Source organism: Solenopsis invicta, chromosome 2, assembly GCF_016802725.1.
Source record: "Solenopsis invicta isolate M01_SB chromosome 2, UNIL_Sinv_3.0, whole genome shotgun sequence".
NCBI lineage: Eukaryota > Metazoa > Arthropoda > Insecta > Hymenoptera > Formicidae > Solenopsis > Solenopsis invicta.
Window position 1 is genome coordinate 438,103 of NC_052665.1, and position 23,620 is coordinate 461,722.

Below are 23,620 nucleotides of genomic sequence, written 5' to 3' on the forward strand. Positions count from 1 at the left end.
TATATATTAAATATTGATATTTATAGTTCTTAAATTAAAGAATACTATATCGTATGAAAAGCTATGCATGTTTAGATTGAATCCTTGTAAAACATTCTGGAATTAAATTGTATCAATCTCAATAGCTTAATAACACATACGTAAAAACGATAGCAACATATTAATGATGAAGCTATATATAGTTAAGTATTTGCATTTATTTCGGACATTGTTTAGTGGATGTATGAAATTTTTATGTCTCTCTCTCTCTCTCTCTCTCTTTCTCGCGCGCGCACCAGAAAACTAGTATATAAATAATATTTGAAATTGGATTACTTTTCTCTTTCCTTGTTATATTTAACAATGATAGTATGGTAATTGGTCAACGGGAATTTTGGATAAAGAAGCAGTCGTGTGTCTAAATTTCGCAGATAAAATCATTACTTACGTGTCAAATACGACGCGATTGTTACAAACGATATAATTTGTGTCAAATACGAAGAAAAAACGGATAGCGTTTCTTTTGTAGATAAGAAACATACGCGTTGATTCGCGTTTGTATGGAATCGCAATGCCTGCGTATCATTCTATTATCAATAGACGATAATCGGTAAGAGCGTTTCGTAAACTTCCGGGGAAAACCAACGCAACACCGTTTTGATCTTTCTATTTGCAAAGTAGCAAGACCTGCTCTCGGCTATATCGCGTTTCTTTGCAGTTTTTTTTCCAATCATTTTACAACATTCTTTATACATGAAAAAAAAAATTAGTATCGAATCAACAATTTATTGTTTCATATTTAAGCAAAAAGATTTTATATTGTTGCTTATATGTGAAACAATGAATTGTTAATTTTGTTCTGTGTAGGTGAAAAATAATCTTTAAGAAATATCCAACAAATTTTATCGATTATTTTACCTGATTTAAAATTTTAAAATACACAATGAGAAGAAAACAAACGACTTAGCGATTCGGAATTAAATTACTTCGAAAAAAATATATTCCTCGCGCATTATGGAATAAAATCAAAGTAAATATACGTATATAGAATATGTTTGCGCAATTATTGAGCGAACTATGATTTTATCAGTCTAATACGCGATAGCTACACAAAAATTCGATAAGGCGCTCCTTCGAATCTTCCTCAGCTTCGTTATTCGAGACAACTCTTGTGATAACGTTTAAAAAAAAATTCTCTTTTACAACCTACAGAAAACAAATAGGTAATCCAATAGCTACTCTCATCACATCGTCGTCGTATGTAAAGACGGCTTCGTCGAATTAAAGCGACACAAGCAAATTTACACACAGATCAACAGTTGCAGATTGCGATCGAGAAAGCGCACGCGGAAATATGAGTATTTTTTTCCGCATGTAAGTTGGTTAATCAAAATAACAAACTTTAAATTAGACAATTGTGTACATGTATCGTGTACCGCTCCGTGTACCGTACAATTGTTAAACACCATTTGGCAATTGAGTACAGGGTCGGCTCGACACGGCGCGGCGCGGTACGGTGGTGACTCTTCAGACGCCATGGCTATCAGAGAAGAAGAAAAAAAAGAAAAAGAAGCGAGAGACTGTCGCAAAGAGCGCGCACGACTGACGATTGTCGAAGCGATATCGAAGAAATTAAGAATCGTATAAGACTCTAAAGCCAAGAAAAAGTGAAGATTCGAAATGGAAAGATTCTAAGACTCGGTAAAAAGATTTACGATTGCGGAAAATGAGGAGTAGCATCCGACTTTCACAAATTCACGAGGTTCAATATTTGTATTCGCGCGTTTTTAATCACGTTAATCACACATACGTCGCGACGCTTACGTCAATTATATTGCAAGTGTCGGCGTACTCGACGAGCAGCTCAACTACCTAATTTAATCGTATATTGGCCTCTTTTCGCGCTTATATAATTGCAATTATATATATAAATGTTATCCTTGAAATATGACCTGTGATGATGTATATCTTATCAAAGACAAGAGACTAGATTGTTGAATGTTTAACACTTACCACGTTATATCTGGTAGGAAATTGAAAAACGCAACTCGGCGTGTCGATGAAAATTATCAATGGGGTGGCTATCAAGTTTCGAACGGAACGTAGAATCGCCAAACACGTCAGTAGCGAACATGTCAAAGACGTCGTTATCCTATAGGAAGATATCGCGACAATTAATAAACATAATTGATGCATAAGTAGCTCCGCTGTAAAAAAAAAAAATATTTCGCTGTCGAATCGAATGTCGAAATCTCTACACGTCTCTACTTCGACAGCTGTTGGCGCGTGATCATTAATGTAACGTAAAATTGCGATTATATCGAAACAATGAATAACGAGTGTCACCGCTCACGGTCATTTGCACTTACCACATGTGCGTAAATAGATAATTATCAATGATGATCCAACCACCGCGCCAATGCGCGATACATGCCACTCCAAAAGTATAAGTGTACAGGACTCGTAACGCTCGATAAGGCAGTCGTTTTCGCCAACTCAATTTCGCCCACTTCTTCATGAAGACGTTGTGAAATTGATCTTTGAAAATGGTGTATGCCGCGTGCAAAGCTGCACCGAATGTAAAACAAAACCAGCTGGGAAACCTGTTAACAAAGTATTATATTGTATGTACATTCTCGATCCCAAAAAAATGCATGCTACGGAAAACTACTGAGGACAATATTTAATTTTGCCACATCTGCAAATTGAAAAATAATATATAAATTCTCGAATCTCGCGATTATCCTGCAGCGAATCATCGAAATTACTGGAATTGATCGTATCTTTCGGATCTACGACTCTCGTTAGTTAACTGTTGGCATTAGTTAAGTGTTGACCATGCAGGAGTATAACGTAAAGCTCATTGATTCACGTTGGTTGGTGCTGTGTATCGATCGACTCTCGATGGATCCATTATTAAAACAATGTTTTAATTTTTTTTCTCTTCATACAAGTACATCGAATATTCCGATTAGACGAGCAAAGTGTTCTATCACCTAATTGCTAACGACACTAAAAATTCCAACTGTAAACTACAAGTACAACGTACGAAAAATTCACGGTAAAATTTCCATACGTTGTATATAAATCGTAAATGAAATATGTAAACTAACAGCGTTTTTCACTGGACGGCACTCAGTGCGTTTTGCACTAAAACCAAAACTGTCTATTGGAGTTCGTGCCAAATATCCACATTTAATGCGCACTGAGTGCGCACCAGTTCAGCCAGTGAAATACGCTACAAGATCTGACGCTCGGCGCTAACTTTACCTGCGTAAATAGAAACTTATTAAATCTAAATGTCTCATTGATATGTAATTCGCGCGTAATCATTAATTTCACTTTTAATATTGAATCACTTGAATAATTTTCCAATTTTGAACAAGAGTTAAAATTTTAATGGATTAATCTTTAAAGCTATTTCTATAATAGTTTATAAAAAAATACTTGTTTAAACACAAACAAAGTGTTTCTTACAGAGATATTTTTAGATGCTGAAAACGATGCCGTAATTCAATTTTCACCAGCATGTCAAGTTTCAGAAATAACTGACTTGTTTAATTTGCAAAAAATTTTTGCTTTTCTACGATATTTGAAATTTTTTATAAAAAAAGATCATTTTTAAATTCTGATCAGAAATCATAAATGTATTGTTCATTCCGTATAAGATGCATTTTTTGCGGTATCTTACTTTTTAATCATGATATGAAGGATTTAATATGATATAGAATTTTGCTGAGATAGCAAAAGTATTCTATTTATGATAAAGTCATCAAAGTTCTTGTATAATACTTACAATATTCATAGTTTAGAGTTACACACATACATAGTGTAATTTATCCTGATAAATCCTGCAGATGATTCCACTAAATGTATATTTATATATAGGGTATCTTATTTCAATTGTCCACTACAAATTTTTTGAAATAAATGCATTTTTGAAAAAAGTTGTATGATCTAAATATTCTAAATAAAGGCCAAATAAATGATAAAAAAATTATTCCCTTCTTACTGCGGCTCGAGCCACCGATCGTGCGTGTAATGCGACGCAACCTCAGAAGTAGTTCCCATGCAGTTTTAATCTTTCATAGCGTGGCTAAAGATATCGAAATAAGAAAATTACATTTTATAGATGCACAATACATTCGTGACATCTGATGAAAATTTTAAGATAACGTCTTAATCTTTTCTACAAAAAAATTTCAAATATCGCAAGAGAGCGATATTATTTTTTACACGTTAAAACTCAATTATAATTAATATTTTGGAAACCTGACGCCGACGTACAGGTAAAATTTATTATTTGCGGCATCCTGTGTTTAGCAGCCAAAAATCTAAAACAAACACCTTGTACATGATTTAAAATGATTTTTGAACGTAAACTAATGTAATCGTCATCGAAAAGTCTACCTCTAATAAAGTCAACCTGTCACACTGATCTCGTCATTATTCCAATTGACTCTATTACTTTTTGTTACTCACAATTCCGCGCGACGATCCATGCTTGTCCATACACCTCTCCAAAAGCCGATTGCTAAAGGACCAACGATGCACATGGAGATGAATGTATCGAGTAAAGAAAACACTCGTTTCTTGTTGCTTCTCGATCGTTTTGAATCTTCCGATGATCCTTTTGTCGATTTAAACACATGATGACCCAAGATCTCCAAATGGCCGAGCTTTCCACAACATATGCAGTACGATTTTTCTTCCTACGATCCCGTTGTTGTGAAATTAATTATAAAGATGATCAGGTGACGGATTTCGGATGTAGATACGATAGCATTACGATTATATAATAATTTATAATAATCGCAAATTCGTCCAGTGTCCCAAAAGTTTCTAGAAATCTATCAAAACTGAAAACTTGAATACAAGTTGAAAATTGAAGTAAAAAATTTAACTTTGGAAATATTAGATTCGACACATTGAAATAATTATAATGCACGTATTATGAGTTATATCCTGTGTGTAAGTGTGTGAATAATGTATACATTATTATACATATATTTGATCCACAGCAGAAATAATCCTTTGGAGAATACGTGTGTAAATGTATTTCAGCCTCATCTGGTTCAGATCAACGAATGTCGGGCAAATGAAAAGGAAAGAAATTTTACCTTGTATGAGTTATTTCGCGTTTCCTTATCGATAATCGATATCATCTTATCGTTCTCAGCACATTCGTCATTTTCTTCAATTTCCACATTTCCAAGCGTACACACGGAAAGATGGTAGTTTTCATCCTTATCAGTAGATGTTGACACGCTGTCATGTTTAGCGACGTTTGGACGTTTTTCTTGCGATATTACCGGCGTTTGTATACGGCTGTTTGAATGATGATCGACCATCTCAGCCACCGAATTTTCTACAAACTCTTTATGGTCGGATAACGAATGCGTAACGTTTAATTCCGTATCACAGGACATATTTATTCTTTCGTATGGAAAGAAATTTGGAAGAGAAAAACTTTTTCGTTTCTAATCACACGACACGCAACACACATGCGACTGCAATTTCAACACGAAATCGATACGATACACACTGTATACACATAATACGAATGGAAATAGAGCGATCGTTTTTTATCGCGCGATTAAACGCCGCTGTTCCTTAAATGAAAAGCGAGTATGAAGCCTGGCGACTTGCATGTCGCGTTATCCACTTGCACGTACTACATAGTACACATGTATACACATTCTCTAATATATCTAACAAATAAAATACGCAACACCTCTGCGAGTCAATCCTGCGGCCGCCGCGCCGCCGCATTCCATCCTACGTGTTGTCCACCACGCAATTCATTCTTTTAATGTAAAACTAATTATGATACACGTAATACTTGTGTTGCTGTTTGATTTCTTTTTCGGATTTCATGTCAATTTTGCACCTCTCGTTGCGCATCACTACAAATCACCATTCTCGATAACGAGAGCAAGCAGCAGAGGTATCTTTCAGCTTCTTTTCTTTCAGCGACATTTTTTTTTTTTTTTTTTTTTTTAAGACTTGTACAAATCTAAATTTTGAAGATACAAAGCGCAATATTCTTACTTCTCCAAACTCTGAGGATTTCTCATCTGCTTATATCGAAGCACAATTCGCAGATCCAATTATATCCATATAACAAGTGGTAAGTAAATGATACTTGGATAATAATCACGCGCGCGCGGCGATTTGCTTTGGCGCAACATCATCACACGTGTGTAGTATGTACCTATATGTACTGTTCCATTATCATCCAAGTGCTGTTTAAACTTCAAACACGCGTTTGCGCACATCAGACCAAAAAAATATAATTCCATATTCAAGGTAACGTAATCAGCGATAAAAGAAAATTGAGATTTGGCAGTTATGTAAAATATACGTAAGATCAAATGATTCGCAAAAAAATTAATGTATTCTTCCGTTGAATCCTATCATAACCGTCTGTGAGTTACGAAAATAAGTATATAAACAAATGCAAAATTGCGAAACAAAATTGTATATTTAGAAACCTTGATGACGACGTTTCAGTTAATTATACACATTTCATTTCACTCACAGAAAAAAAACTAAATAATAAAATTAAATGTATCGCATAAAATCACATGAAAAATGAACTTATTTCATTATTGTCAAACTCATTTTTCAAGATGCTAATAGAGACAATCTAGCGATGTTTTTCTTTATTTTGCGCATTACCACAGCGATACTGTAATACTTAACTAGAAATAATAAGCTCTTCTCTGTAATAACTATTTTAACTGAAGCTGGTTTGAAAACATTTTATTGTGAATTTTACAAAGTAATAGATAAAACGCTCTATAAACTTGTATTGCATTATTTTATATTTTTCACAGACCAGAAAAAAATGTAAAATTAAAATTTAACGTATCAAGTTCATAGGCCATCGATAAAATATCCAAATTTCTAGGCCGTCTCGTTATTGATTGGTTAATCTATTGATATATATATATACAGGATGATTATTAATGACTGTTCCCACTTTTTACCATAGGAGCACGCATTTGTAATTTCTAATATAATATGTTAGAAATACGTATCCGTCGGTAAATCATGCTCCTGTGGTAAAACATGGAAATAGTCATTAATAATCACCCTGTATATATATACACAGGATGTTCATTAATGATTATCCCCATGTTTTACCATAGGAGCACGCATTCATTATTTCTAATATAATAATATGCTAGAAATACATATCCGTCGGTAAATATTGCTCCTATGACAAAAAATGCGTACAATCATTAATGAACACCCTGTATATATATTCATTTACGTCATGAAATGTATATACTATATAAAATATTTCATAAAGTTGTTTGTTTCAAACTTGACAAGCGTATACCTAGTTTACAATAGTTTCTCTCCTATTTGTATCTTTCAAATCTGATTTATATTATGATTTATCTGAGTTTTTTATTTTGCAAACTTTCGCACAAAATTCTTTTTTTTTGCTCTTTCAGTACGCTGTTCAAGTTTGATGCAAGTCTTGTAAGAGAATCTCCTTTATATATATATGTAAGTAGGAGACTGCAAGAGAAATGTAATGTTATTTACAATTTACATCTCTCACGCACTTATATTTGTATGCAATTATTGAAATACTTGCCAAGAGGTGGAGAACATTGCGAATAAAATTCATTTAAAAATTTAAAATGACAAAGAGAATCAGTCAAGTCGTTATGTATATATATGACTTTGTTGTCAATATTAACCTACTTATTCGTTTTACATTAAAATTATAATCATAATTTAGTGGTATTTCGACAAAAATGTGCCTCTTTTTTAAGAAACTTGCCTTTTTCAGCAATGTGCGTTTATCAAGTGTCAGTTTGAAATGGAAATACTAATCGAACCTTCCGATTTTCAGGAAAAAATTTGAAAATTTCTTACCAACTACTCGTTACATCAAATTCTTCAATGCTACAAAAAGTTGTGATTACTTCGTATATATTAAGATTTCGTATTTTCGTATAATAAATAACAATGACGTATAATATGCACAATATAGAAGATAGATGATGTGATTATTTTGAGATATACGCGCTCTGTATGCCCTGTGTAAATTATAACAAAAAATTTCAAGTATACACACACCTTCCCCCCTTCTATATTGCGCGCCATCTTACTTTGCGTTTTGTTCTTTTTAACAATACCACCAACAAACTTGGCTTGAAATTAGTGCCTTAGTACAAAGCAGGCCACCGAGTTTTCTTACTGATATTTATATACAATCACGTCCGCACATAAGGCGATTTCGAATATAATAACTGAACATGTGATCTTGACTTTTAATGTTATATCTGTTATATATTAAATATTACGCGTTATGTATAATTAAAATTTATCACATAAGAAATATGCAAATCGAACTTTATAATCGTACAAATTGTCCGTTACGTTTTATCTGTAATATTGTAACTAGAACTTTCCATTATACTGCTTTTATTTTAATCACTATTATCCTACTTACCTAAAAATCTTTACGTTTCTCTATTCTATCCCTACGAATTAATCGCTATCCATTGCGACAGATTCTTTAACCAAACTTTCCTTTATGTCAGATTCGTCTACATAATTATATTTTGAATTCTTCTCTTCTACAGATTTTACACACTGAAACGATAATAATAGCACACAATTGTAAAAATCAAGTTTATATACGCACGCACGCGCGCGCACACACAACGCACACGCGCGCATTGAATAATATTGAAAAAAATTAAAAATTGTACATATAAAGAATTAAAACTATCACTAAAAGAATCGACGTATGAAATCTATACAATAGTGAAAATCTAGTGAGGCATACAATAATAAAAAAATATGAAAATGTGTAGAAAAATAAGCTATTCCTTACTTCTTCGATACGTATTCTAGGTGCCATTATTTGTTCAGGATAATGCCAAGGTTTATAATTTGGATTATTAAGTAACTTCCAACTTGGATAACCCACAGAGGCTTTGTGCAATCTTTTTACCATCTAGAAAGTACAGCTTCATAAGTAAATATTACATTAATATTGTTATAATATTTTTCATAAAATGTATCTCACTTTAGGAGCAAATATTTGTGTAACTTTATTAACAAGCCATACAGGTAATTTGCCATGCGGGTCTGTGTGCGATACATAACCCAATTCGGACCCGTCTCCATTGCGCGAAGGCCTTACAATATAGCCTTAAATACAATAATAATACTTTTAAACATATAAAAGACTATGTAATGTATTATACATGTGCATAAAATGCATTTTGATCTAAGATTTTTACCTGTGAGGTAAGATGTTGCTCGTACAAAGTGTTTCCTAGGTGGATAATCTTTGTGATAAACGGAATGATTCAATATTAACTGCTCTACACCAGTATCTAACCAAGATCGTTGTAGGACAAAGTCTCTATTTTTTAATGGAGATGGACATGTCACTAAAATTTGAACAATGATAATAAAGTGAGACCAATATAAAAATTCAAACAAACATAATACTAACTGGAATAATATCCAATATCATTGTTTGGATTAAAAAATCCTATATCTTTCGATTCAATCATATGAGTATCCCAAACTTTTCTATATTCAGGATCATGTAAAACGTCGTACAATGTTTCAGGCGAAACATCGGAAAAGCGCGTTCTAATCTGTAACATAAAACTGTTCAGTCACATTGAAAGAATAAAAAAATTCATTTGTCGTAAAAGAACTTACTTTCACCATTCTAAAACTAATTCCTGGGACGGATTTTGTCCAAACAGATAGATCAGGTTTATTGTAATCTAATTTCCAGTCATTATTATTATCGTAAAGCTGCTTCAATTTCTCAAAGTCTTTATCTTCTGCAATTTTGACAACGCCAATATCCATTGTAGTAGAGTAGTCTATGTACAAGTACAATGATATAAATCTTGTGTATACATATGTATGTGTGTGTTTATAAAAAAATTACCTCTCCCTCCCTTTCAAAGTTATTACGTAATGTGTTGTCTCTTTCTATTTCTCTCTCTTTCTCTCTCACTTGGTATTCGTTTAGCAAGCTTATCGACGGGAGAATAGTGCTATCAATTCTTTTATTCATTCAATTTGTATTTTCGTAAATTTCTGCACAAGCTCAGATATTATTTAAAGATTAGAAGAATACTCAAGCATATCGATTCTCTTTATGATCCATCTACACAAGAAAAGATTATTAGTAAATTACATAGATAAAGATACAAAGAAAGAAAAGGAAAGGAAGAAATGAGGGAAGAAAAGAGAAAAAAAGGGAGAAAAAAACAATGTACATACATGCATGCTTCCGCAGTCCACGATTTCCCCATTCGTGGCCTGGAACGAATCGATGATAATCAAGTCATATCACACGTCTGGTTAAAAAGATTCGTTATCACAAATGATAAAGACTCGGGATAATTGAATGTATTGAGATCGCTCTCGAGCATGTTCAGCCAACGACGAGCTACAGTGATGACTCGTTACCCCCAAGTAGCACAGATAGCACATATGAGCTAAACGTATCGCGGACATCGGGAACTTGTATACTTGGACTACTACGGTAACACATTTTTTGGACAATGCTCGTCTTTTTACGCTCGACGCTCAACTTGTAATACAAACGCGATCGTTTTACCGTCGTTTACTCCGGTAGAAGCAAAAACGGTACTGACAGCTGCATACTCGCTGTCGTGTGCCATCGGATCACGGCAAGGATTTCAGATTCGTTGTTATATATATTATCATCGTTGTGATTCTTTCAACTTTCAAGCCGTTTGGCACGTTTGACACGTCGACAATCGGCCGCCTTGGCCTATCATCGTGACAGCTGATGCAGCCCGGTCGAACCCGGTCCCCGGTGCAGCAGCCAGATGTAACCAGGTGTAACCAAGTACAACCAGGTGCAAACAGGTTGTACAACCGCTAAAACACGAAATCGCGCTCGCGCGCAAGGGAGTGATTCCGGAATTTACCGACATCTTGCCACAAAAGAGGGAGAATGGCTGCGTTCAGCAAAAAAAAGCAGCTTTGCAACTGGTGTAAAATTCTTGGATGCGATTGGTTCTTGCCCTTGGTTCCTACTGGATCTAAATTGATCTAAATGCACAAACCAATCATATTAAAGAATTTTACAACAGTTGCAAAGCTGCTTTTTCTGCTGAACGCAGCCAATGAAAAAGAGCAAGTAGTTTGCGAACCAAACAACTTCCGAAATCACGTTGTATGTTATCAAACTTGACCAAACTCAACCAAACTGTACCAAACTAGTATCAAACTGTTCCGACTACATTGGTTAATTAGGTTAGATTATTTTATTTGCACAACGAAACAAGTGCTTTCGATGATGAATATTATTTGCAATCGTGTCACATCCCGCGTAAGTTTAAAAATAAGAATAGTGAATAAGCGAACGTATAAAATTTTCAACTCTTATATGTATAAAAACACGCAACTAATATTCTTTAGATCAGACCGCTTGTGTTTACAAGAGATTTATTAGTGAGTAGATGCAGACAGAAAGATGATTTTCAAGATATGATACATCCAGAGGGTCGAGAACCTGGCATTCCACGTTATGTAGAACGCGAAGGAGAAGACGCAAGTCTCAAAAGAGCACGGTATTCAAAATTTCATCAGAATAAATGAATAGTCAACCGACAGTTCAAAGTAACATGCTTCTTTCGGAATCTCATGTCGTATGTCATATCACGCGACACGCACATACCATACATTTACAATTTGTGAATATAACATAATGTAACTATAATATAATTTAGTGTTATTGTTAGTATTTAACTATAGTCATACTTTATCGTCAATAATATCAGAATCATTGTTTATAATCTGCAAATGCAAATTCTCGTTACATTTTTGCAATAGGATTTATTTTATTTATTGTTATTTTAGATTGACATATCAGTCTCGTAAACGTGGAATGTTAGAAAATGGTCTGCTTCTCAGCACCTTCGCAAACAAATATTTAAATACGTTTGATGACAAACAATTAAGATTATATGATCGACTTATAAATTTGCCATCCAACGATTGGGATATATTCTATTGGGCAACTGGCGTTAAACCAACTCCACGTGAATTTGATAACGAAGTGATGGACTTGCTGAAAAAGCATATTCAGAATGAAGATCGACAAGCTAGAATAACACAACCAGATTTATAAATAATATATTATGTAGAACAGAGTACCTAAGAGAACTTAACGTATAGTGATATTATAGTCTGGATTCTAATGTAAACTTATTTAAATTATGTATATTAAATTATGTTACAATAAAAGACAGTAAGGAATTTAAAGCGTTATTACTTGAATTTAAAATTATACTTTTCTTGTGTATCCATTTTCATTGATTAGTTAATGATCAAGACATATTTAATTTCTAGTCTAAATAAATATTTAATCTTCCGTAAACCAGGTGGGAAAATCAACATGACAAGCTGTGTGGGGTATTTCATATCCCAGGCTACATTTCACCTCAATAATACTTCACCACTATTTTAATGAAAGAGTAATTCTACTGTCACAATTAATTCTTTCTTGTTCTTTGAGTCATAAAAATAAAATAATAAAAAAGGAATAAACTCTTTAATCTTTTAAAACAAGAAAACAAAAAGTAAAAAGTTGTAAGAATATTTAAATATTGCTGGAATACATTGTATCTCACTTTACCAAAGATTAACAAGATCTCATTTACATACAAAAAAGTTTTTATTACAAGTTTTATTTTACATACATGTCTGGTGTCCACTTAAATATCAAATATAATTTTGCAACGTTTATCAAATTGTTTTATTCAATAAAATGAACGCCATATAACAACTTTTGATACCAAGTATCCCAAAATATGTACAGAGATTATATTTATGCACCATTACAAATGCTATAAATAATTTATAATAAACAGGAAGACTGAATCAAGCAATGTTCATGTATCTGTTGGGGTTTGTAAGATATTGTTTTGTTTGACTGAAACTTGCAAGTCCTACTTCTTTTTTCACAGTTGCTGTTGAACCTTTTGTACTTCTTGACGAGCCTTTTGATGTACCTTGACGACCTTTTCCTTTCCATGCACTATAAACAAGTAAATAAGCTATTACGATTATACAAAAAATACATAGTCAAGTGCATGCAAGTGTGTGTTTTATCATGTTATGTACATGTAACAAGAAAGATGACATACGCACATATGCACCCTTCCCTTACCTCGAGCCACCCCTTTTATATTTTTTATTACTCGTACTGTTAGATCTACTGCCAATCTTTCGTTTCCTGCCACGACTGGCAGTATTATTACTACTGTAAGAGCAGCTGGAATTATTGTCATCCCAGGTGTTGTCATTATCATCACTATCCTGTGCTTCATCATTTTCATTTAACAATCCTAAACATAAGAGAATAATCAATAATGTTGAGTACTACTTTATACTTAATACTATGCATATCATACCAGTTTTTTCTGCCGCATATTTTTGTGTAATGTTTAAAAGAGGTTTGCCATATTTGACAAAGTTAGCCTTAGTAACGTGTGGTATTTGTAACATGGCTTCTTCGGTTTCTGGTAAACGCTGGCTCATAACTCTAACAGCTACCATATTCATAATGGAAGAAGCGGAAACATCCAATGCACCAGCGATTCCTCTTATTATCGTCATCAGCTCGGTATAGCAACGATCTTGCAATTCCTTTATAATACCATCGACTTTCTTTGTAACTGTTGAAACTGTAGCCACACCACTTGTAGATTTATTAGATTGTCTCGTTGGAATTTGTACCTATTCAGAATAGAATAAAAGCGCAACACGTGATGAAAGGCAACAGATAAAAGAAAATTTTCTATATAGTGATATGATACGAATATTTAAAATGAAATGTAAACTTATTCAATTATACATTTTGCATTCTAGATATTCTGTTAAAAACATAAATTTACCTTTACATCTTTTTTTGTCATGAGTTCGCTCGCTTTTGGTCCAATTGTCACATATGCGCAAGCAATTTCATTATTAATATACATATATTCTCGTAAATATTCTTGCAGTATCATGTGGTGCAAAAGGCGTTCTATGTCACTTTTGTTCCACGATTTGCCACGACCATATAAAGGATGTTTTGTTAAACCTATAAAAAAAATTTATTTGTATAATTTTTTATACAAAATATAACTAAATAAATTATAAAAAATTCAATTTTTCTTTCTCATTATCATTATTATATACATAATAAAGGTATGTAAACCTGATTCTCTAATTTTTTTCAGATCGCTGCCCTTAAAAATATCTGTTAAGAATACTACTGTAAGTTTCTTTCTATTACTAATATCTCGTACAGCTTCCATAATCTTTTTTGCATCTTCAGTAACGTCCAACATTGTAATCTCGTCCTAAAATTATTAATTAATAATAATTTCATTTAAACAACTACATTTCTGCTGCGATAATTATTCCATTCAATTATATGTAACATACCTTACATCTGCAATTATCACACGCAGTTATCTTATTCATGATACATTGTTGCCTATCAAATATCTCTCCAAAATAATTAAGCTGTAGCGATCTACGACAATCTGTACTATTTTCACAAAATGCTACCATTTTAAACAAATTGTCCATGTGTGTATTTATGACTTGTGGGCTTGGGTTATCCAATTCAAGCATTTTTCTGATTCGATGCATATCTGAGTAATTATAAAATAGAATGCAGTCTGCTGTTTCACCATCGCGACCAGCACGACCACTTTCTTGATAGTAGCCTTCAATGGACTTTGGCAAGGCTGCATGTATAACAAAGCGCACATTTGGTTTATCAATCCCCATTCCAAAGGCTATAGTCGCGCATATAACACGTATCTAAAACGTATATATGCAGGCGTGTTAAAATATCATCATTAAATATAATTACAGTAAAAAGATAAAAACACGGCACGCGTATATGCACGTGTCTATACGCACATACACAAAATATATAAAATTGTACATCACGAAATATAATTGTAACGTACATAAAACATTAAAGTGCGTGTAGACATGTATAAGTACGTTTTCATCTTTTATAATCGTATTTTATTCGCAGAGTATAATAACATACTTCATCGGAAATCCATTTTCCTTGACAATTGCTTCTTTGAACATCTGAAAGTCCTGCATGATAACTTAATGCTTTAATACCATTTTTTTTCATTTGTGCAGCGTAATCATCGCAATCCTTACGCGACAAGCAATATACGATGCCGCAAGCATTTTTAAATTTTGTCATTATCATAGCGACAATTTCATCGGAACAATTTTTTCCCTTCTTCGCTATTATACTATATCTCAAATTAGGTCTGTTGAAACTGGACATGAACCTAAAAAATGTAATCGGTGATCTTTTTACTCTTTTTAGTATAAAATATACGCGCTAATAATTATAATGTATATGTGTATGTGCGCGGGCATGTGCATAGAAAACATACCATTTTGGATTAGTCATACCCAATTGATGCAAAATATCCGTCCTAACACGTGGCGTAGCCGTTGCAGTCAGGGCCATTGTTGGCACTTTAGGGTAATTGTCCCTGAGACATCTTAATCTTTTATAATCTGGTCTAAAATCGTGACCCCATTGACTAACACAGTGTACCTCGTCAATAACAAATCTTGCCAATAATTCTCTCTCGTACAGATTAGTCAGAGTACTACATAATTTTGGTGAGGCGGAGATTTTCTCTGGTGTTACATATAATATTTTGAGAGCAGGTTCTTTTTTAGAGAGTTCCCTATATATTGCCTCTGCTTGATTCTCTGTGATAGAACCAGATAAATGTGCCGCAGGAATCTGCAAATTTAAAATCAAGAATGAAGTGAAACGATAATAATAGTACATACTCCTGCAATGTGTACGCTTATTATATCATGTTTTTATAATACATTATTTCTCTCATTATATATCTAGTATGTAACAATACTTTATCTTACGTCAAGTGAGATAAGTTTTTGAACTTGGTCTGAAATAAGACTTTTTAATGGTGAAACGACAACTGTTAATCCTATACTTAAGAGGGCAGGCAATTGATAACAAAGGGACTTTCCACCTCCAGTTGGCATTAAAATGAAACAATCAAATCCCAAAAGTGTTGCATTAATAGCTTGCAACTGATTTGGCCTGAAAGTATATAATCCAAATCTCTGTCGAAATATCTAAAATAAAGAAACATGGTTAATATGTGTAACATATATTATTACTATTGATCATTGAACGTGTATGTGAATTACTTATTACATACTCTAACAAAGATGAAAATTACTTATCAAATACTTATATACCTGTAACATTTCTCGCGAATGTGGATATGTTGTACCATCAAATTCTCCACTAACACCATCATTTTTATAATTACCAGTAAATTTGCCATATACCACACTATTTTTTTCACATTTTGAGTTTGATTTGTCATCAGCATGCTCCTTGCTCTGTGCCATATCATTCTGTGGCCAATCTATAAATGAGATTATGAGCAATATTATTTATTGTATTATCAACACGCGCGCGCGCGTATTGGTAATACAATATATATGTATGTATATATGTATATGTGCATGTATGTATATGTATGTATAAATAAAACTCGTAACCTGTAAAATCGTCATCGTTTATATCTATATTACAATTTTCTCCCAAAGCTGGAAATTGTTCTAATTGTTGTGTTAAGGTTTCAACTTTTGTAGCAAATCCTTGATTGATTCCTATAAAATATTTTTTTACTAAGAATTCCAAACAGAAAGCATTGGCAATTTCTTTATTATCATACCTTGAGATTTATTTGCAATAATCTTATGTGGACTATCTGGACTATCTAAGATGACATTTCTTCTTAAACTAAACATATCTTTTTTATTACTTGGTGACGTTTTAATACTGTCATTAGATGTATCATGCACGGGAACACAATCAGAATCCATGGAAGAATTCATTGTTTTAGACATTTGTTGGTCCTTTTCCCACATTTCTGCTATTGTTTTCGAAACTTGAGCATCTAATATTGTTTTGACTGGTCTTTTCAATTGGAAAGTACTCTTCTTATTTGGAACTGTGGTTTCATTCTTAACTGCTGACACAGGTTCCATGTTATTATCATGTTTCTTTACATTTGTTGCATACGATTCCATTACATTTGCCAAATCTTGACGAAAGTCTGTTGTCGCTTTTAATATTGAAGAATCTGTGGCTATGAAATTGTCATAGTCATAGCCACAGTCATTATCATTTAAGCTCTCGGACATGCATGAAATTGACGTTGCACCTGACTTTGACGTTGAAGATCCAAGTGTTTCTGAGGACTCGAATAAATCCTCCTTTTCATCTTCTTTTGATAACTTTGATAAGCTTGTTTGTATTAAACGTAATTTAGCTTTTACATGCCGATGCAGACCTTGCAACTTTTTAAAAGAGCATCGATCAAATTTTGGAAATTGTTCCAATATTGGTAATGGAATTAACTCAAGAGCAGTATAAAATTTGTCCAGAATTTCAATTTCAAGTTCCTTTAAATCTTGGCGTCTTTCAAGCAACTTATCTTTTGTAACAGGTACTGTAGACATTACTGATTTTTGTTGAATGAATTCAACCCATGAACCTAATTGTTTGTTTAAACCTAAATCTTTCAGATTCAATTTAATATCAGGGCCAACCCCTGCCCAGTGTTTTCTCGGTGATCTCTCGCCATTATACTTTGAGCTAGGGCTATCAACGTCAGACTCTGAAATTATAGCATTTTTCTTTTCATTAGCCATTATATTATCCTTTTTAGGAGTGCATAAATGTTTATTTTTTGTATTGTTAGGCTTTATGTTATCGTCATCACTGGATTCTATTTTTATCTTTTGTTTATTTTCCTTTAATAATGTTGCACTACTAGAAGGAAAATATTCATTGTTGCATTTAGCATATTGATAAATTTGTGATGCTTGCTTTGTCTCATCTTCTATTACCCTTTTAATTGGACACTGATTTAAACGCAAACATTTTTTAACATTACTTTTGTCTTCCTCACTGTCAGAAGACTCAGAAATAACACAAGTTTTTTTTCGTGATAACTTTGAAAATCCAAACTCTTTTTTAATTTCCTGTTTTTCCTCTGGTGGGTTTTCAACACGATACATTTCCATTGTACTACAAACTGTATTTATTCGTGTTTTAAGTGGACTTTTGCAAGAGTCTGAACTATCTGAATTATCCTGCAATTTAAAATACCAAAATCATACAAACTGTTTTCTAACAAATCACAAATGTTCAGTAAATCACATTGTATGAAGCATATTAAAGTATATGAATTAAAAATAACATTTCACCAGTTTTTTTTATTTTTTATCAAACAAAATTATATTCTTACAAGATTTATTATTGTGTCTATTGTTACCAAGTCTCCAGCTATTCTCCTTTGTTTAGCAAAACATAAATTATTGGTTAATTCATTATTTAAATCAGCTTCCTTATCTGTCAATGATTTTGATTTACTAAAAAATATAAGTACTCTTTAATGTTAAGAAATATTATAAACATAAAATAGATATTGTACCAGTAAAAAAAAATTCAAATATATTGAACTGTGTATGTATGTATATATCTTGGTGTGTATCTTATTTCGGACATTTTTTTTAGCTAGAAATAAATTATTCCTACCTAGTTTGCAGAACATTGTTTTTATTAGTTGTCTTTGCCAAAAATCCTACTATTGTAGATTGATTGCTTTTTTGACCAACCGCTATCTTTTTCGACATTATTAACACAAATATTGGATAATTAACAGTTTGGCAGTGTCTGTTGAAACGTCAATATCTCTCAACATTTGTATAGACGTTTAAACTTGCCTCACATTAATTAAACTTTGCAAGCTAGAGCAGAACGTCCTCTGTAAAAATATTAAGGTAATGGGTAATATAACACGTTCCAAAATTAACTGCCAGTACTGAAAATCTATAATATACATAACGTGAACTTGGATTTTCAATACTGACAGTGAATTTCGCGGCACGCAGCCCATCTCTCATTTAAAAGCTCAGTTGTTTACTCATGCTCAGACCTGTATGTATGTACATATTTAAAAAAAAATACTTGACAATTTGATGCACGAACAAAACGCACAATTCTTGAAAAATGATATTATGTGACGAATATGCTACACGCACAATACATTCTATATACTGCTGTATCGCTTAGTTTTGGTTTGGTATTTGTTGTATATTGTGGCGCGTACAAGCGCGTGCAAACTGCAATGGTGGAGGCAGGTGAAGGTTAGAAAAATCATAAAGCCTGATCCAGACTACACGCAACAAACGACGTTCGATCAGCAGCCAATCAACAGAGCTTGCTGCTTGGGTAATTGTTAAGAATACTCTAACAACCTCCAATTTTTATGAAATTAGGCTTATTCGACGCATTTTCGCACGAAACGAACGAATCTGGGACCTGCTGGGACCCTATTCTTAAAAACGTGCGAATAACTTGTGTATACGAAAGTGCTAAACAGCCAATGGGAAAATACTATCGAGTAACTCCATTGGTTGTTTTGTCACTTTCGTATACGAAAATTCTCCATATGATTTCAAGAATAAGGCCCCTGACCGACAGGAAAAAAATGTCGCTCTGCCCCGCGCAGCCCAGCGCACTGGCCCCGAGATATCAAGCATTAAAGTCGACAACTATTGAGGTCCTCTTTGATACTGACAAAATGTAGCGACTTTGTGATAAACGGTATGTTAGATTTTGGATAAGTAGCAAACTTCATTGATTAATTGCTGCTCGACGTTTACCATTTGGTGCAATAATCCACTTTATGCCGGCCGCAGATCAGGACCAGCCAGCGCGATGACGCGATTTTGTAAATATAAACATGTGTACAAATATGTATTTGTATCGACATGACTGCGCATATAAAAACTGCCGGTACTGAAAATCTATAGTTCACGTTACGTGTACTATAGATTTTCAGTACTGGCAGTGAATTACGGAACGCAACCTAATTGTAGGGAACAGCTGCGGAGTGCGGAGTAGCAAGTATTATAATCTGAAATTAAATCGATTAATTCTAATTGTAAATAATTAGCCCACGATTACGTAGAATAACTTCACGATCGTTGTATAACATAGTATACGATTTAAAAATGCATTTACACTTTACATTCATGTATCGATATATACAAGAGTATATCAAATTTACATATGCAAATAAAAAGTATTGTCTTTAAAGTAGAACGATATGCATATCGTTCGAATTTCGCAATTCTCTTCAATTGACCGCGCTACGCTGCCCTCGCCTATCAGTAAATTATCACTTACAAGCATATATCTGATATATGTATATAGTGCATGTATATATACATGGACACATTACAAATCTCGTTAGTCTTGTTCTTTTAGTTACCGTGAGATATCAGTAAAGGTTGAAAGTTGTTTTTATATTAATTTTGTTCTTACATAAGTATATATGTAAATTTGTCAACTAATGGTTTATTGATCCATCACGAAATTACCAACAATTCCAATAGGGTGTTACATCTAATTTGTTCTTTGTAAATAGAATTAATATACTTTCTCCGAGTCTAAGATATATTAAAAATATACTTTATTTATACTTTATTTAATCTGTATTATTAAATTTAAATAAGACTAAGAATAAAACAAATTATTTCATAAAATAGAATTAAGCTATGAATGTATGTGAAGAACATCTTAACGTAACGATAGATGAAAGTGAAATTATTATTGGTGCCAAAGACATTATAAAGAGGATTAGACCATCCTGGCCTTTGCAACACCTGCATTTCAAGGTAATAACTCTGTATTCTTTTGTTATGTAAGTGATAGCGACAGATAGACGAGTAGTAATACTTACAATTAATTCAAAGTTAAAATTGTATATCTCTTTTAGTATTTAATAAGTAGATTTGTTTGGTTATTTACAGCACTCTTTTATCAATTCATTCAATTTATCTAATGATAAGTTTTATTTTTATCTCTAGTTATATTGATATGTGATACAGTTTCAATTTCTCTCTTTTATAGAGCATTATCAAAATTATATTTTAATTATATTCATATTTTTATTACATTTGTACCTTTGTAAATACAGACATATTTCAAATCACAATTAGTTTTATCAAATTTATTAAAAAACAATAAGAAATACAAATATAGATATTAAACTATAAGGAGAAAGAACTGATGAGAATATACATAGTTAGCACAAGTAGCAAAGTATAATTCGATAATCCATAAATTTACCTAATAATTAAACTTATTACAACTATGAGAATGTCATTTTTTTCTTTTATTTCAGGTATTTACTGATGGAAGAACAAACAAATTGATAGGAGTATGGCATTCGGAACATTATACAGATATGGTCCTGATTAGAATTTATGGCAATAATTCGGATTTACTGATTGACCGAAAAAGCGAAATAAAAAATATCCGGGTAAAATCTTATTAATTTTATATTTTTATCCTATTCATATTTAAATTTATAATTTAATTGCTGTAATTTATATGTATTTTTTTTTATCAATGTGCACATACATACAAGTATTATACACAGTGACATGAAGAAATGTAACAAATTCAAACATTATTCAACATGTAAAGAGAATCTAATGTAAAGAATAAATATTTTGTATAGATATTAAACAAGGCTGGCTACACTCATTGCATTTATGCTACATTTAACAATGGATTTGCCTATGAATTCTTAGAAGGTGAAACTTTGACCACTGAAACAGTAAGGAATCCAAAAGTATATCCATTAATTGCGAAACGTATGGCTGAAATGCATAATCTTGATTCTGAAAATGAGTTTATACCAAAAGAAGCTTTTATTTGGGAAAAAACGAAGAAATTTATGGAAATTATGCCTAAAAGATTTTCCGATTCCCTCAAGCAAGCAAAGTAAGCGCGATTTACTATAGATGTTCTTATTTGTATATTACTTAAAATATATCTAAATGATGAGTTGTTGTAATGATTTCTACTTTAAGGTTTGAAATGTTGATACCATCCTATGCGATATTGGAGAAAGAATATCAGATATTGAAAAGTACACTTTCCCGAGTGAATAATCCCATAGTGTTTGCTCACAATGATCTTCTACTAGGAAATATATTGTACAATCAAAAACAATCGAGAGTCGTTTTTATCGATTATGAATACACTGCACTAAACTATCAAGCGTTTGATATAGCTAATCACTTTGCGGAATTCGCCGGTAATTACGCATTTTTCGATGTCTTGAATAGTTTAGAAAACAATACCTCATATATTGTATCCTCTATTATACATATAACTTCAGTGCAACAAAGTATAAAATTATAAAGAAAGAAAATTTTTCACAATTTTTAATGTATTTAAGGTTTTGACGAACCAGATTATTCTTTATATCCGGATAAAAATTTCCAAAAAATGTGGTTGAAAGAATATTTGCAAGTGTATAACGCGACAACTAACGTGTCCGAAAAAGACGTTGATGAATTATATTGGCAAGTTACTCAATTTGCTCCCTTGCCACATTTTTTTTGGGGCTGTTGGGCTATTATCCAAAGCGAGCATTCAAATATTGAGTTTGATTTTTTGGCGTAAGTTTTTACTTAATCGATAAAAAACATTTATATTGTATTATATCAAATTTTATGATAGTAGAAAAAGTAAAGAATAATAGTGAAGATAAGATAACGACAATAATACTCATCGCCAACATATTATCATTTCCTTGTACAATAGAAAAATTAAGAAAAATATAATATTAATTAAGAAAAGAAATGCTTTGAATAATTATTACATTGAATTTTCACGTGACTTTTCAGATACGCTGCAATACGTTTCAACGAATATTTTCGATGGAAAGAAGAAATCTCTAAGTTGAAAACAGAATATGACGAATGAAACAATGGCATGTTTAAAAAATGCATAGAAATAACATGGCATTTTCCAAAATATGCATTCCCGTTGAAATATTTTGTCTCAATTGTATATGTTGGCAATTGTATTATACAATGTATGTATATGTATATTCTATTGACATGCATAATGTGTACATTATGTATTCATATGTGATATTATCTGTGGATAACTGTGGCCTAACATGACCAATATTTTATATATTGGTGCTGCTAGTGTGCAATATATGTGTACAAATATATGCATCTTTATATGAATGCAATATATTAAAATAAGCAGGAGACAAGATTGGAATAATTTTTAATTTAAGTTTTCTCTATACATAAAATTTGTCAAAATACTAAGATTGTCAATATTAAACCAAATTATATTAATATTGTACCCTCGATGATAATTCTAACAATAGGTAAATGAAATCGATTTCATTATTAGATAGTGTTATCTCTAACAATGAGTGGCGAGTGACTAATATCGATTTATGAAGATATATAAAATTGATTGAAGATAACAGGCTTTAGTCGATGACTTATTAAATGGAAAGTATAGGTACTCTTATGTAAAAATCGTATGTGCTTTTCTTATCTATTAATACCTATCCTATAGGTAGGAATATTTCGTAGGTACATACCCTGCAGTTTAGATAAGTTACCAACAGGTATTAAATCTGTCTTATCGATGTCATCGTGTTATCAGTAATCGTTAGTCGATGAA

General features: G+C 32.4%; 5 protein-coding genes across 22 annotated transcripts; 2 read left to right on the forward strand and 3 right to left on the reverse strand.

Annotated features, from left to right (window-relative positions):
• Positions 1 to 2,590: 2,590 nt before the first annotated feature.
• On the reverse strand, positions 2,591 to 6,374 carry LOC105198663. Its single transcript, XM_026136493.2, has 2 exons — positions 5,100 to 6,374; positions 2,591 to 4,691 (listed from the first exon to the last, which is right to left on the reverse strand). The coding sequence occupies exons 1-2, from the start codon at positions 5,406 to 5,408 to the stop codon at positions 4,458 to 4,460; spliced, it is 543 nt and encodes a 180-aa protein (XP_025992278.2). The 5' UTR covers positions 5,409 to 6,374; the 3' UTR covers positions 2,591 to 4,457.
• A 355-nt stretch (positions 6,375 to 6,729) lies between these two features.
• LOC105198645 (START domain-containing protein 10) lies at positions 6,730 to 10,808 on the reverse strand. Its single transcript, XM_039446250.1, has 9 exons — positions 10,264 to 10,808; positions 9,926 to 10,147; positions 9,688 to 9,857; positions 9,473 to 9,620; positions 9,255 to 9,407; positions 9,038 to 9,162; positions 8,843 to 8,965; positions 8,456 to 8,598; positions 6,730 to 7,905 (listed from the first exon to the last, which is right to left on the reverse strand). Exons 3-8 carry the CDS (start codon positions 9,841 to 9,843, stop codon positions 8,494 to 8,496), a joined length of 810 nt encoding a protein of 269 aa, XP_039302184.1. The 5' UTR covers positions 9,844 to 9,857; positions 9,926 to 10,147; positions 10,264 to 10,808; the 3' UTR covers positions 6,730 to 7,905; positions 8,456 to 8,493.
• A 203-nt stretch (positions 10,809 to 11,011) lies between these two features.
• LOC105198639 (succinate dehydrogenase assembly factor 2, mitochondrial) lies at positions 11,012 to 12,276 on the forward strand. The gene is made up of 3 exons (XM_011165422.3): positions 11,012 to 11,344; positions 11,434 to 11,585; positions 11,875 to 12,276. The coding sequence occupies exons 1-3, from the start codon at positions 11,309 to 11,311 to the stop codon at positions 12,143 to 12,145; spliced, it is 459 nt and encodes a 152-aa protein (XP_011163724.1). The 5' UTR covers positions 11,012 to 11,308; the 3' UTR covers positions 12,146 to 12,276.
• Positions 12,277 to 12,745: 469 nt separating this feature from the next.
• LOC105198617 (Bloom syndrome protein homolog) lies at positions 12,746 to 19,280 on the reverse strand. 7 transcript variants are annotated; one of them, XM_011165410.3, is made up of 15 exons: positions 19,150 to 19,280; positions 18,644 to 18,872; positions 18,354 to 18,477; positions 16,773 to 18,198; positions 16,597 to 16,707; positions 16,288 to 16,460; positions 15,940 to 16,161; positions 15,438 to 15,799; positions 15,071 to 15,329; positions 14,449 to 14,832; positions 14,219 to 14,363; positions 13,914 to 14,101; positions 13,431 to 13,755; positions 13,187 to 13,364; positions 12,898 to 13,054 (listed from the first exon to the last, which is right to left on the reverse strand). In XM_011165410.3, the coding sequence occupies exons 2-15, from the start codon at positions 18,739 to 18,741 to the stop codon at positions 12,898 to 12,900; spliced, it is 4,152 nt and encodes a 1,383-aa protein (XP_011163712.1). In that variant the 5' UTR covers positions 18,742 to 18,872; positions 19,150 to 19,280. The 7 variants fall into 7 exon arrangements, with proteins under 7 accessions (XP_039302176.1, XP_025992280.1, XP_025992282.1 ...); XM_011165394.3 differs by having other exon boundaries at positions 19,106 to 19,267; XM_011165387.3 differs by having other exon boundaries at positions 19,044 to 19,265.
• A 298-nt stretch (positions 19,281 to 19,578) lies between these two features.
• LOC105198536 (ethanolamine kinase 1) lies at positions 19,579 to 23,477 on the forward strand. Of its 12 annotated transcripts, XM_026136501.2 has the most exons (8): positions 19,591 to 19,714; positions 19,810 to 19,841; positions 20,708 to 20,790; positions 21,300 to 21,437; positions 21,639 to 21,904; positions 21,994 to 22,220; positions 22,365 to 22,587; positions 22,816 to 23,477. In XM_026136501.2, the coding sequence occupies exons 2-8, from the start codon at positions 19,829 to 19,831 to the stop codon at positions 22,892 to 22,894; spliced, it is 1,029 nt and encodes a 342-aa protein (XP_025992286.1). In that variant the 5' UTR covers positions 19,591 to 19,714; positions 19,810 to 19,828; the 3' UTR covers positions 22,895 to 23,477. The 12 variants fall into 12 exon arrangements, with proteins under 12 accessions (XP_011163675.1, XP_011163587.1, XP_025992286.1 ...); XM_011165285.3 differs by lacking the exon at positions 19,810 to 19,841 and having other exon boundaries at positions 19,580 to 19,714; positions 20,662 to 20,790; XM_011165281.3 differs by having other exon boundaries at positions 19,703 to 19,841; positions 20,662 to 20,790.
• The last annotated feature ends 143 nt before the right edge of the window (positions 23,478 to 23,620 follow it).

Coding starts and splice junctions, on each gene's coding strand:
- LOC105198639 (XM_011165422.3), top strand. CDS start 11,309: ATGATGAATATTATTTGCAATCGTGTCACATCCCGC. Junction 11,345..11,433: donor GCAATCGTGTCACATCCCGC/GTAAGTTTAAAA, acceptor AATATTCTTTAG/ATCAGACCGCTTGTGTTTAC. Junction 11,586..11,874: donor GCAAGTCTCAAAAGAGCACG/GTATTCAAAATT, acceptor TTGTTATTTTAG/ATTGACATATCAGTCTCGTA.
- LOC105198536 (XM_011165285.3), top strand. CDS start 20,671: ATGAATGTATGTGAAGAACATCTTAACGTAACGATAGATGAAAGTGAA. Junction 21,905..21,993: donor GATTCCCTCAAGCAAGCAAA/GTAAGCGCGATT, acceptor TTCTACTTTAAG/GTTTGAAATGTTGATACCAT. Junction 22,221..22,364: donor TCACTTTGCGGAATTCGCCG/GTAATTACGCAT, acceptor AATGTATTTAAG/GTTTTGACGAACCAGATTAT.
- LOC105198617 (XM_026136495.1), bottom strand. CDS start 18,741: ATGTCGAAAAAGATAGCGGTTGGTCAAAAAAGCAATCAATCTACAATA. Junction 16,461..16,596: donor AAACGATGACGATTTTACAG/GTTACGAGTTTT, acceptor TCTCATTTATAG/ATTGGCCACAGAATGATATG. Junction 14,833..15,070: donor GAAAATGGATTTCCGATGAA/GTATGTTATTAT, acceptor TATACGTTTTAG/ATACGTGTTATATGCGCGAC.
- LOC105198645 (XM_039446250.1), bottom strand. CDS start 9,843: ATGGATATTGGCGTTGTCAAAATTGCAGAAGATAAAGACTTTGAGAAA. Junction 8,966..9,037: donor CACAAATATTTGCTCCTAAA/GTGAGATACATT, acceptor TGTACTTTCTAG/ATGGTAAAAAGATTGCACAA. Junction 8,599..8,842: donor CTAGAATACGTATCGAAGAA/GTAAGGAATAGC, acceptor TTATCGTTTCAG/TGTGTAAAATCTGTAGAAGA.
- LOC105198663 (XM_026136493.2), bottom strand. CDS start 5,408: ATGTCCTGTGATACGGAATTAAACGTTACGCATTCGTTATCCGACCAT. Junction 4,692..5,099: donor CGCGAAATAACTCATACAAG/GTAAAATTTCTT, acceptor ACGGGATCGTAG/GAAGAAAAATCGTACTGCAT.